The 13,892-nt window shown below is 38.6% G+C and overlaps 2 protein-coding genes and 1 pseudogene across 2 annotated transcripts; 1 reads left to right on the top strand and 2 right to left on the bottom strand.

The window, feature by feature from the left end:
* On the top strand, positions 4,321–9,179 carry LOC107630892 (respiratory burst oxidase homolog protein C). Its single transcript, XM_016334172.2, has 11 exons — positions 4,321–4,978; positions 5,067–5,229; positions 5,314–5,362; positions 5,445–5,558; positions 5,636–6,058; positions 6,122–6,505; positions 6,589–6,800; positions 6,915–7,017; positions 7,115–7,188; positions 7,893–8,431; positions 8,722–9,179. Exons 1-11 carry the CDS (start codon positions 4,492–4,494, stop codon positions 8,829–8,831), a joined length of 2,658 nt encoding a protein of 885 aa, XP_016189658.1. The 5' UTR covers positions 4,321–4,491; the 3' UTR covers positions 8,832–9,179.
* Positions 10,530–11,200, bottom strand: LOC110269789 (annotated as a pseudogene).
* On the bottom strand, positions 11,193–13,223 carry LOC107633545. The gene is made up of 4 exons (XM_021117387.1): positions 12,332–13,223; positions 11,955–12,230; positions 11,347–11,430; positions 11,193–11,251 (listed from the first exon to the last, which is right to left on the bottom strand). Exons 1-4 carry the CDS (start codon positions 13,221–13,223, stop codon positions 11,193–11,195), a joined length of 1,311 nt encoding a protein of 436 aa, XP_020973046.1.

Below are 13,892 nucleotides of genomic sequence, written 5' to 3'. Positions count from 1 at the left end.
CATGTGGAAATACAGGAAGAAAATTCTGACAGAAAATTTACAGTGAATGGCCAAAGGTTGAAGCACTATCTTGGAGGCGAGATTGACCGCCAGAGGTCCACTCATCTACTGAACTAGCAAAACTGACCGTCAAGCTAGTGACGTTAAAGAAGCGCTTGTCGGGAGGCAACCCGATAATTTCGTATCCTTCGCCATTTTTCGTAGTAGTTTTTCTTAGTTATTTTGTTTTTATTGAGTTCTTACTAATTCTCTGATCATGCAGCTATGTTCTTCCAGGAACCGACCACCTCAAGCTAAAAAAAATAAAAAATAAAAAATAAAAAAAAAACTACGCGACGCGACCGCATTAGCGACGCGTCCGCGTCGCAAGGGGAGAAGAGAAAAATAAAAATGAACAGAGAGTCACGCTGGAGCGTGGCTGGAGGCGTGCCAATGGCACAATTCGTCCCATGCGACTGCGTCGCCGATGCGTCCGCGTCGTATGGGCGTAATGGCCTACCACGTGACCGCGTGACCCACGCGGCCGCGTGCCCTGATTTTCGACGTAAAACGGGTGCACAGCTGAAATTTGTGCTAGAGTGGTGCTGGACTGGCGCTGGACGCACAATTCCCTTTACGCGACCGCATGCCCCATGCGGCCGCGTCGTACCCCATTAACTGCCGACTCGCGCGATCGCATGCCCCATGCGATCGCGTCACCCCAATTTTGGCAATCATATCAATTTGAACAGAGAGTTGTGCTGGCGCGAGGCTGCACTCGCGCCAGAAGCACAAACTGGGTCACGCGACCGCGTGACCGACGCGATCGCGTCAATCAGTATAAGAGCAAAGCGCGCGACCGCGTGCCCCACGCGGCCGCGTCGCTTGCGCCGCCCAGTTTTCTCTCTCTCCCAATCCTAATTCTCTTTTATTCTCTTATCCTTTTATTTTTTTTCTTTCATTTAAATATTTGTCTCTTCTATTTTCAGTTCTTCTTTGCTTGAGGACAAGCAAACCTTTAAGTTTGGTGTTGACGCTGCGCTTATAGGTTTTCTAGTACAAAAGGGAGGCAAATCATCTTCACGGAGGAACACAACCTGAAGAATAAAACGACCGCTAGGATAATTAAGGTGGTTGAGTTCCTTTCATTTTTATTCCTTCCCTCTTTTCTATATTATGTTCCGGTTTCCTGTTATTTTTCTTTGTTTGTTGCATGATCCTTTATTAGTTAGAATCCTAGGACTAGTTTAGTTTTCATTTAATTGCTTTAATGCTGAAAAGATGTTTCATGTACCACTCACTGAACTTGAATCTAAAAATAAAAGAAAAAGAAGTGATGTATTGCATGAGAAATTGAGTTAATTTTAAAAATAGTCTGATTTACTTAAATATGGTGGTATTTTCTGTGATTTTGAATGCATGCATGAACAATGCATAGTTTTTGATAGTGAAGTTTATGAATGTTAAAATTGTTGGCTCTTGAAAGAATGATGAAAAAGAAAAATGTTATTGATAATCTGAAAAATCATAAAATTGATTCTCGAAGCAAGAAAAAGCAGTGAAAACACAAGGCTTGCGAAAAAAAATATAAAAAAAAACAGCAAGCAGAAAAAGCCAATAACCCTTTAAACTAAAAGGCAAAGGGTAAAAAAGATCCAAGGCTTTGAGCATTAATGGATAGGAGGGCCCTAAGGAATAAAATCCTGGCCTAAGCGGCTAAATCAAGCTGTCCCTAACCATGTGCTTGTGGCGTGAAGGTGTCAAGTGAAAAGCTTGAGACTGAACGGTTAAAGTCGTGATCCAAAGCAAAAAGAGTGTGCTTAAGAACTCTGGGCACCTTTAACTGGGGACTCTAGCAAAGCTGAGTCACAATCTGAAAAGGTTCACCCAGTTATGTGTCTGTGGCATTTATGTATCCGGTGGTAATACTGGAAAACAAAATGCTTAGGGTCACAGCCAAAGACTCATAAAGTAGCTATGTTCAAGAATCAACATACTGAACTAGGAGAGTCAATAACACTATCTGAATTCTGAGTTCCTATGGATGCCAATCATTCTGAACTTCAAAGGATAAAGTGAGATGCCAAAACTGTTCAGGATTGCAGTTGTAAACCCCACTATAAGAGAAGACATGGGCTTAAGCGAACTCTCATTCTCATGCAAATTCACATCCTAATCTTATATTAGTTTGGGTTGCTTGAGGACAAGTAACAGTTTAAGTTTGGTGTTGTGATGCGTGAGCATCTTGTCTATATTTTCCTAGTGAATTTGCATCTAAATTGTTGAATTTAATTAAGAATTAATTATATTTTAGCCACTATGGATGCTATTTTGAGTTTTGTACAATACTGTTTATTTTAGGTAGCATTTGGCGGAATTTGATGGAGTTTCTGCAGAGAAAGAGAAGAAGCCAAGGAGATGACCAGCGAATACCGATGCGGACGCATGGCTCACACGACCGCGCGGAATGGAGGAAATCGCAATGACGCGATCGCGTGCCTGACGCGATCGCGTGGATTGGAATCTGCACAAATGACGCGAACGCGTGGACAACGCGGACGCGTCACATGCGCCACATGCAGAAAATGCAGAAAAACGCTGGGGGCGATTTCTGGGATGTTTTGACTCAATTTTCAGCCCAGAAAACACAGATTAGAAGCTGCAGAATGGACAGAACAAGTGGTCCCCACCCATCAACTGAAGATCTGTTAATTAATTCAAATTTAAATTCAAATCTTAAATTAGAAAAAAGATATTATTTTAAGTTTAATTTTAAATATTAGATTTTAATTTTATTAGGATTAGTTATAAAAAGGAATCTGATGCCATCAGATTGGGAGGCGGTACATTCTTACCTGAATCCTTATTTTTTCTTTTCCATGAGCAACTAAACCTCCACTGTTAAGGTTAGGAGCTCTGTCTATTGTATGGATTGATAATATTATTTTTCTATTTTAATTCATGTTTTGATTTATATTTCAATAATTGTTTTCGTTCTTTATTTTATGAATTTGGGTGGAACGGAAGTATGACCCATGTTCTATTTGAGTTCTTGTAAAACTTGGAAAAGCTCTTTACTTAAACAATAGCTTGAAAACATATTATCCTGAATTTCTAATTGTTTGTATTTAACGGGATACGTGACATATAATCCCTTTATCTTTGAATAATTAGGATTCTTGTGGCATATAAACTAGGATTCGATCATCACCCTCTAATTGGAATTAATTGACCAAGGAATTGGCAGTTGATGAATTTTAGAGGAGACTAGGAAGGTCTAAGGGATTAGGGTCTAGTCATAAATAGTTTGCCATGAATTAAATCTTGCATAATTAAAATAGTTAATAAGAAAAGTCAATCCAGAAAATAGATAACTCTAAAGCCTTAACTGCCTTCTCCATATATTATTCCCATCTTAATTACTTGCCTTTCTTCAATATTTTTGATATTGTTTAATGTCTTTTATATTGCATCTCAACACTATTTTCTCTCTGTCTAACTAATCCTATCAAACGCTATTGTTGCTTAATCCATCAATTCTCGTGGGATCGACCCTTACTCACGTAAGGTATTACTTGGTACGACCCGATGCACTTGCCGGTTAGTAAGTGTGGTTGTAAAATACCGCACCAAGTAGCGCACTTTGGAAACAGGAAGCGGTTGAGTAACGTGCGTGTATTTACTCTTAAATGTGGGAGTGTAATGCGCGTGTGTTTTGTTGGGTTTGTGCCAACCTGTAAAACTTGTAAGACAAAAAATTTGTATGTGTAGCATACTTGTATATAGAAATGTCCCGTCTACTTCCATTGTATATATTTTTTTTGTTAAAAAACAAAAATAAGACTATTAATTATTTATTGATTAAAAAATTATTTATTACTCCAACTTTAATTGGTTTAGCACTTACAATTTTTTTTTCTCTATAGATACATCCTACTACTATATATAGTTGAACTTGAATATAAATTTGTAAGAATTTAAGAATAATAAATAAAAAAAAAAGAATAAAATCTTGTTATTGGTGATTAAAATAATTAAAAAATATACAAGTACAATCTTATTTCTTAACCTATCTTCATGATACAAAAGTTTCAAATCAGATATTTATAAAGTCATAATAAAAAAGAAATCTAAACGCAAAAGTATATAAAAGTGAGGGAAGATTTATAATTGAGCAATCTACATTGACATCACCTGTTTTCAAATTTCACCGCTATCTATTAAAGAAATGAACAGCACATTCATCATTCATGAAAAAACTGTCATTTTCACCTTTAACTTTCTTAGTTCCAATATGGGGTGTCTTGTCTCTACTACAAATATGCTACACTATCTTCCCTACAACAGCAAAATAATGCAACATATATACGTATAATAGAGAGCAAGCACCAAGCCTCTAATAATAGGAGAGAGGGCCAAAAAAAAAAATGAGTTTGAAAAGAGAGACCTCAAAGTGTTGTTTCAGTTCTTGACATTACCAATACCAAAGAGGAGAGATAAGCTTCAAACAAAATGGCCAAGGAGGGTGCAGATTCAGCAGATCTTCACCACCGTGAATCTGATATAGAACTCATTGGTGCTGAAACTCAAAGGGGACAAAAATCCCAGGATGAAAGAAACCTGGTTGAGGTGACAATGGATATTCAAGGTGGCTCAGTTGCCTTACGCAGCGTTAAAACTGTTGATGAATTGGTAGAAGATGAGAAATCAGGTTTGATTGGTAGGAAGCTGGAGAAGAAAGCCTCGTTTGGTGCATCTGTTGTGCAAAATGCAACCAACCGTATGAAGCAGCTGAAGCGTTTGGCTTCATTTTCAAAGCCATCGCCTTCAAAGAAATTCGACAGGACCAAGTCCACTGTGGCTCATGCTCTTTCTGGGCTCAAGTTTATCAGCAAAACTGATGGTGGTGCAGGTTGGGATGAGGTTCAGAACAGGTTTGACAAGCTTACTGCTGCCACTGATGGAAATCTTCCCCGTTCTCTCTTTGGAAAATGCATAGGTATTGCTCTTCTGTTATCTTGCTTTTCAAATCATACACAGTCAAAGAGAAAAGTAATTGCTAAGCACATTCTTGAATCTGGCTACAGGAATGAACGAGCAGTCTAAGGCGTATGCAGAGAAGCTTTTCGATACTCTTGCCCGCCAGAGGGGTATTCAGGGTGATTCCATTAACAAGCTCCAGTTGAGGGATTTCTGGGACCGTATTTCAGATCAGAGCTTTGATAATAGGCTCAGAACATTCTTTGACATGTAACTTATTTATTTATCTTCCAGTCTTGGTCATTGGTCAATATGAACATTGGAACATCAAGAACCTTAATTTTTGGAATGCAGGGTTGATAAAGATGCAGATGGCAGGATCACTGAGGAAGAAATTAAAGAGGTATGGCCTTACTTCACTAACTGATCCAGGGTTTGAGGTTCACATAGACTACTTGACCGAATGCTAATAATTATGGTCTCAGATCATATGTCTAAGCGCCACAGCAAACAACCTCACAAACATACAAAAGCAAGCAGAAGAATATGCAGCTTTGATAATGGAAGAACTAGACCCGGATGACGCTGGATATATAATGGTAAATCTGAAAACAACTCCATTCGATATCATTTGATTCTCATCTAGGCCTATGACAATTTTCGCTGCGAAAAACAGATAGACAACTTGGAGACACTGTTATTACACGGACCAGATCAAACTACAAGAGGAGACAGCAAGTACCTGAGCCAAATGCTAAGCCAAAAGCTTACACCTACTTTTATGAACAATCCTATTAGAAGATGGTACAGAGATACCAAGTACTTCTTGCAGGACAATTGGCAGAGAGTATGGGTTTTGGTGCTATGGATTTGCGTCATGTTAGGTCTCTTTGCTTATAAATTTGTGCAGTATCGGAATAGAGCAGCGTATGAGGTGATGGGCCACTGTGTATGCATGGCAAAAGGTGCAGCTGAGACACTTAAATTGAACATGGCTCTTATTCTGTTACCTGTTTGCCGAAACACCATCACCTGGCTCAGGAACAGAACCAAGCTAGGCGTTGCGGTTCCTTTTGATGACAATCTCAACTTCCACAAGGTAAATGCGAAGCATAACTTATTGTTTAGTTGGGTTATATCATAAACTTTGTGGTCTGTGCAGGTGATAGCTGTGGCAATAGCAATTGGTGTTGCGGTACATGCTGTATATCATCTTACTTGTGATTTTCCTCGCCTTCTTCATGCAAGCCCTGAAAAGTACGAGCTCATGAAACCTTTTTTTGGAGACAAACCATCAAACTATTTGTACTATGTTACATCATGGGAAGGAGTAACAGGGATTGTAATGGTTCTGCTAATGGCAATAGCCTTTACATTGGCCAACCCCAGATTCAGAAGAGGCCGGGCCAAACTACCCAAACATCTACAGAAACTCACAGGTTTCAATGCCTTCTGGTACTCCCATCACCTCTTCGTAATCGTCTATGTCCTATTGGTTGTGCATGGAATCAAACTTTACTTGACCCACAAATGGTACAAGAAAACGGTAAGCCCCTTCTTCAGTTAACCCCTTCATGTCTATTTAGTAAGAGATGAGCGACAAGTAATAGGCATCATTGTGTTGTGTAGACTTGGATGTATTTGGCTGTTCCTATCATCATTTATGCATTGGAAAGACTGATTAGAGCACTAAGATCGAGCACAGAATCTGTGAAAATATTGAAGGTGGCTGTTTATCCCGGCAATGTGTTATCACTGCATATGTCAAAGCCTCCAGGGTTTAGCTACAAGAGTGGACAATACATGTTCGTCAATTGCGCTGCTGTCTCTCCATTTGAATGGTATGCATTAATTCAAATAGATTCTATTGACTGAATCTTAAGCTTTGTATATCTTTTTATTCTGTTCCACCTTTTAAACACAAATAAACATTAATTGCCTTTGTGGTTTCACAGGCATCCATTTTCCATAACCTCCGCCCCGGATGATAATTACCTAAGCGTTCATATTAAAATAATTGGTGATTGGACTGGAAATCTGAAAGCTAAATTCGTGAAGGTGAATTAATCTTTATTTGTTTATTTATGTTCCTATCAAAATATTGGTTTCTCGTATGGTAAGTAACTAAGTCTATTGCTTTGCTAAATTCTATCAGGCGTGCCAGCCACCCCTCAATGGCCAGAGTGGACTTCTAAGAGCTGACTGCATCAATATTTCAATGGATAAAATGTATAAACACTTAAAAATTATCACAAAAAAATGTTCAAATAATATTTTTAAATGTTTTCCATGTGATAAGGGCTTCCAATAATAATAATAATAATACCGGAAATTTTATTAAAAAATAATGTAAATTCTCAAAGTTATTAATGAATTAAAACTAGAGACTTCAATAGTTTATTTCCTTTTAAAAAAAGTAATGATATACAGGCTGCTTTAGATCCTGCATAACATATTTATTCCATTAGCTAAGTGATCCAGATGACCAGATCCAATAATTGTAGTATAAGTTCTTATTTTATACTGTATATTTAATATATGTTCTAAAAATATTTATAATCAGTTTTTATTGATAACATTTAAAAATCATATATCCAAGTATTTCTCAACAAAGTTGACTGATTTAAAATTAATTGGCAAAAATTAAAGCGGGGACTTGTTTGTCCTTGCCTTGTTTTTGGACTTAGGAATACAATAATTGGAACAATCGAGATTCCCACGCATCTTCTCACATGTTTGTGATTAATAATCAGATAAAAATAGTTAAAGAGTGGTTGTTGTCTGGACTTAGGAAAGAAAAAGAAAAGATTAGGTGGATATGGATACCAACTGAAAACTACTTAAGCTTAATTAATTAGTGTGGTGATAAAGTAGCAGTGCGTCTGACTTGACTAAAAATGGATCTTCTATTTTGATTATGATGTCATTTGCAGTACTTTCCCAAAAGTCCAAGTTGATGGTCCGTATGGAGCGCCAGCGCAAGACTACAGGGAGTATGAGGTGGTTCTGTTAGTGGGGCTGGGAATTGGGGCTACCCCAATGATAAGTATACTGAAGGACATAGTTAACAATTTCAAGGTGATGGACGAGGAGTACGGAGAAGGTGGATTAGGTGGTTCTAGATCAGCCACAAACCAACAAAAGAAGGCAAGGTTAGAGGAGTTCAAAACAAGGAGAGCATACTTCTATTGGGTTACCAGGGAACAGGGTTCCTTTGATTGGTTTAAAGGGGTGATGAACGAAGCAGCTGAAGAGGACCACAGGGGAGCCATTGAGCTCCACAGCTACTGCACTAGCGTCTATGAAGAAGGTGACGCTCGATCTGCTCTTATCACTATGCTACAGTCTATAAACCATGCAAAGAGTGGCGTGGACATTGTCTCTGGCACTCGTGTCATGTCTCACTTCGCCAAACCTAATTGGCGCAGTGTCTACAAGCGCATTGCGCTGAACCATCCACATGCCCGCGTTGGTGAGTGTCCACTTCATCATCTCACGTTCCTCTTATTTCTTTCTTTAACTACTCATAGTGAAAAACGCTTCAATAATTGCTTATCAATTACAGTCGTATTATTATCTTTATTTTGCCAAAAAGATGGCCACACATTAGTGTTAAATTCAAGACTAGCATAAAGCGGTCTCTCTCTGGACTTTGGAGATGCTTTCGATCGACATCAATTAGTATATATGAGTTTTACGTGTACGAAGAAAACACTAGTTTTTTTATCAAGAGATAAAGATAGAGTGCTTTATGTAATGCAGGGGTCTTTTACTGTGGGTCACCCGCTCTCACTAAGCAGCTTCGTCAGCTGTCTTTGGATTTCTCTCACAACACCTCCACCAAATTTGAATTCCATAAAGAAAATTTCTGATAAGATGGAAGGCATTGATGACCACAGGATCAAAGCTGAGGGAACGAGCTTGTCTCCACCTTTATCTCCGTTCCCAACCTTCCACTGTGTCTATGTACAGTACTGTTGATGTTTTTGCCTATATACGGTTGTTATGGCTTTTGTAAAAGGAAGAAGATATATATACGTGTCCTAATTAAAAAAGGGTTAAGCCACCAATTACAGAAACAGGTGGGGAAAGTAATTTGCCTGTCCTGATCAAGTGTCTGTTAGATATATATCTTATGTTTTCTTTTATTTTATTCATATTGAAATAAATAAAGCAGCGTCTTACAACGGGAATATATTATCTCGAAAGTATGGGAATCATATCATATCTATCTACTTAATTTTTTTGTAATAATATGTATATAGGCCAGTTTTCTGATAGCTATAAATGTGGTGGCTAGTGTTTGACTAGCCAATGCTAAAGTGACGTGTGGCAGTGCAGCTTAGCGTTAAATGAATCAATCGAAGCGGTGATAAAGATTAGTGCTAAACCAAGTGCTGTAACACTTTAACTTATGATCTTTTACCGCGTTGGCAATATGGTAATTTTTAGTCCCAAAACTTGTTTTCTTCTGGACCTTGAACTGGATGGACTAAAGTCATAGGCAACATGAGGGGTTTCACAGCCTGACGATGACAGCGACTACTCCAACTATGGTTGCTAAGGATCAGTGGCGTTGCCTCTTCCGAGTTCGTCGCCAGTCTGACTGTGTGACAATAACGGAGTTAGCGGCCACAATAACGGCGTCAGCAGCGGCAAATGGACAAAGAACGACGGCCTCTCTCCTCTACCATGAAGAACGGCAGCAATGAAAGGATGAGGCAGGAAAACGAGTCAAAGTGTGGAGTTTCTGTTCGGATAGCAGGTTTAGGGTTTGATTTCTTGGGTCTGGGCCAACCTATGATCTCAGTCCTTGATCAAAAACAAAAATGATAGTCACAAAATATCCCACCGCGGACCACCGCCACACGTCCTGCTCTCCAGCAGGATGCCCCAAGAATAACGTGCCGTCGAAACTAGCTGGGCACCACCTTTCGATACCTGATGAAGGTCTACTATTCGAACCTTAGTTCTCCATAAATTCTCTCCACAACAAGTCTCTCCAACGATGGTTTTCTTCATTCATCGATTTCTTTTTGCACAATTTTTCACAATTCTTTCAATTTTGCATTTTTTAAAAAGGGTGAATACCCCCCATCTTGGATAAAAAAATTTTTGAAAGACCACGAGGCTTTAAGAAAAAAAAAAAACTCATTTCAAAAAATAATTATGTATTTAAAAAAAATAATAACTATTTTAATTGGTTAAGATTTGAATTTTTTTATTCCAAAATTTACTTCACTTACAAGCCCATTTAAGCCCAATACTCCAATAGTAAATAATTTTTCCTAATTCCTATATATTCGAATACGATTTTCTATATCATTCGGCGGCTTATTCACTTTTTCTTCCGTTTTTCTCCCGTTCCTTATTTAATTGTTTCTCAATTGAGTCTCAAGTCTCAACACATGTACAAGTGTCTAACCCATGTCAGCATCACCGTTACCCATTATCATCAGGTTTTTAGTATTACGCTTTACTGTTCAATCTCTAATCCTATTCTTTATTCTCCGCATCTATAATTTTTTTTAACTAGTGCAGCTCCCCGTGCGATGCACGGGTATGTATTTGAAGAATTAAATTGTTGAAAATACCACATATATTATACAACACATTTAAAAAATTATATGTTTTGAAAGATTTCTCTATATACAACATTTATTGTTGATTTTGATAACATGTATCCACTATTTTGAATAAGTACTTGCAACCCAGCCTTCGACTTGACTCTTGATAATGCTACATATAGTTGTCCATGTGTAAATACTGGTCTCGGTAAATATAATCCAACAATACTTAGTGTCTGTCCCTGTGATTTGTTAATCGTCATAGCAAAAGAGACAATAATAGAAAACTGTCTACGCTAGAATCTGAAAGGTAAAGCTTGGTTATTGGGAATCATATTCATGCGGGGTATTAGAACCACTTGACCTACCTTGTCACCTGTTAGTGTAATGCATTCGATCACGTGGTTACCCAATCTTCTGACTTGCAATCTTGTTCCGTTACATAACCCATTCGACTGATCAATGTTACGCAGTAGCATGACGGGAACACCAACTTTTAGAGTCAATTCGTGAGGCGGTAAACCAGAGCAATTGATGGCATTAAGGACATCCTGTGATAACCTATCCAATTCATATTCCATGTTTCCTTCTTCCACACATAAAGTGTCAGAGCTCAAATAAGTTTTCTCATCAGCGTTTACATGTTGCATAATGAAAGCGTTAACCTCATTTACAACTTCCAATGTTGGGGTCAAGATTGATCTGTCCTTGAAAAAAGATGTTATCTGGATGTTAGACAATAGGTTGGGATAAACGAAGTCCACCAGTTTCTCGAATGCATCGATTACAATTTCATCATGCATAAGCACAATCGACTCACCATCAGTTGAATCTCCAGCAAGGCCGTCACCTATCCCCAACAACCACGTGGCAAATTCATCAACGTCTTTCAATGTGGTAGTATCTACGCCAACAATTAAACGCATGTTCATCGTGAGCCTCAACACAGTACAGTGTTGCCACAAATAGGATGAGTTTATGGATGCCTGCACAATATCTTGTCTGGAACCCATTGGTATTACAGGCAATATCTACCTAAAGTCCCCCCCTAAAACAACCACCTTTCCTCCGAATGGCAGTTCTGCGTTATAGTAAGGTTCAAACCTAAGAATGTCCCTCAAGCATTTGTCAAGAGCCTCATAGCACAATTTATTTAGCATGGGTGCCTCATCCCATATAATAAGCTTTGCCTTGCAAACCAGCTTGCACAACGAAGTGCCTTGTTTAATGCAACAAACCGAGTCTTCGTTCAAGTCAAGGGGTATTTTAAACCTTGAATGTGCTGTTTGTCCATTTGGAAGCAACAAAGAAGCAATACCGCTAGATGCCACGTTTAGAACAATTTCACCTCTACTTCGTATTGCTGCTGATAAAGTCTTATAAAGATACGTCTTTCCAGTACCTCCATAACCATAAATAAAAAAAAACCTCCATCATTCGCATCTACGGCCTTCATAATCACTTCGAATGCTTTCCTTTGATCTACATTCATTTCTGTGAAGTTTTTAGTAAACTCATCGTGTAGAACACCACGGTCAAAGTTCAGTTCATCCATGATCAAACGATCATCTAACCCCTCTACAGAGGTAATACTTGGAAAAGGCATTTGACAGAATTCTTTAAGCGATCTACCATTAGCCTGGAGTTTTTTCTCTATCTTTGAAAGGGTGAGATTCATGATTTGGTCCTCGGAAAGTTGCAAGTCTATCACCGATATACAAAGATAGAGTTGTCAGATATGTGAATTTAAGTTAACGAAAAGATAATTTGGAACCAAACAACAAAGATATAAGTGTTAAGCTCACCTGCAGAATGCAATTTTTTTCTATGATTATATAAGATGTCCTCAGATAGCACACCATAACACTGTTGCCAAACGATTTCAGGTCTACCAATGTTGTTTGACAATAAGAGGACGACAAAAAGGTTGCGTATGTAAGCTGCAGATGCCCAAGAACTTGCTTCTAAGATTGCATCAATAAATTCTTTATCATCTTGTAGAAGCCCCAATGCATAGCATGCTTCCTTGAACGTAGTATACACCACGCCCTCAACCGTCCACAAGTCAACAAAACTCAAACAACCTTTTTGAATATTAAGTAGAAGCCTGAGGTAATAGTCTTCACCATTACCACGTGGGACATGAGTTAATCTGCCAATTGAGAAGCCTTGTTTCCTAGGCATCCACATGGAGATATCTTCTTTCCAAACGAATTTGGTTGGAAACTGACTATAGGTAAGCGCACGACCAGATGCAAATAGTCTATTTGCAAGCATCCATGCTAGGATCTTTGTTGGCTTGCCGTCAGCCCTGTCGATGACATCAACTATGTTCTCATAGTCTCTAAAAACCACGGGATGTTTGTTTGGTAAGTGAAAAGGGAGTTTGACAACCGATGGTTCCTTAAGTTGTATCTCATACCCAAATATTCTCCATGCAGCTTCATATGCAGATATGTACCTACAATCGTAGTAATTTCTGATCTCATCAATTACCTTTTCGAGCTGTCCTTCGTCATTGCTCTGGAAGAAAGAAGCCGTGACTCTATCATTTCCCTTGTGAACGTATTTAAACAAATATTTTATGGCAGATGTCTGACATGTATGCTCAACGTTAATGTGGCAAGCATACTTTAGCAATAGAGATGGGTTGTACGGAACTATGTATGCATTATCGAGAACTGTGTTCTTCTTCATGATTGTTCTACCGTTGTCTAGCTATCTGTATTTGGGGAACCCGGCTTCATCAATTACAGTTCGTGATCTAAATTGTTCTGGAAAAAACTTTGAGCACCGCCCATTGGACATGCATGGGCTGGTATTGTTGTATCTTCCACACTGACCATGAACCATGAACTTCTCAACAGCTGCGTAGAGTCTAGGTCTCTTGCGCTTGTCGGGGATTTCTACTGATATGAGCTTGTCTATATCCTCGGGTGATTTAGGCTTATACAGTGGGTGCATGAATAACAATATATGAGCATGTGGTAACCCTCGTTTCTGGAATTCCACTGTGCAGACATCTGGACATGGTAATACACAATTATGGGAGTTTAATAAATTTATGAATATACATAAATTAAGATATACATACAGCCAGTTATTTTCCCGAAGAACCTTCCTTGCTTGAAGTCTGCAATTAACTCACTTAGCTTTATGTTAAAAATTCGTGAAACTATGTCTGGCCTGTCCTCTGCTTTTAATCCGGTGTCTTTCAGTAAACGTTTAATCTCATCCCATTCAGGATTGCATGTTATGGTGATAAAGTAACTTGGGTAGCCAGCATACCTGCATATTGCGAAGGCATCTTTACAATGGTTAAACATGTACCTGGGTCCACCAGTGAAACTACTTGGAAGGATTATC

The sequence above is a fragment of the Arachis ipaensis genome, chromosome B03 (assembly GCF_000816755.2).
Source record: "Arachis ipaensis cultivar K30076 chromosome B03, Araip1.1, whole genome shotgun sequence".
NCBI lineage: Eukaryota > Viridiplantae > Streptophyta > Magnoliopsida > Fabales > Fabaceae > Arachis > Arachis ipaensis.
The sequence above is the reverse complement of the archived record's forward strand: the minus strand, read 5'-3'. Positions and strand labels throughout refer to the sequence as shown.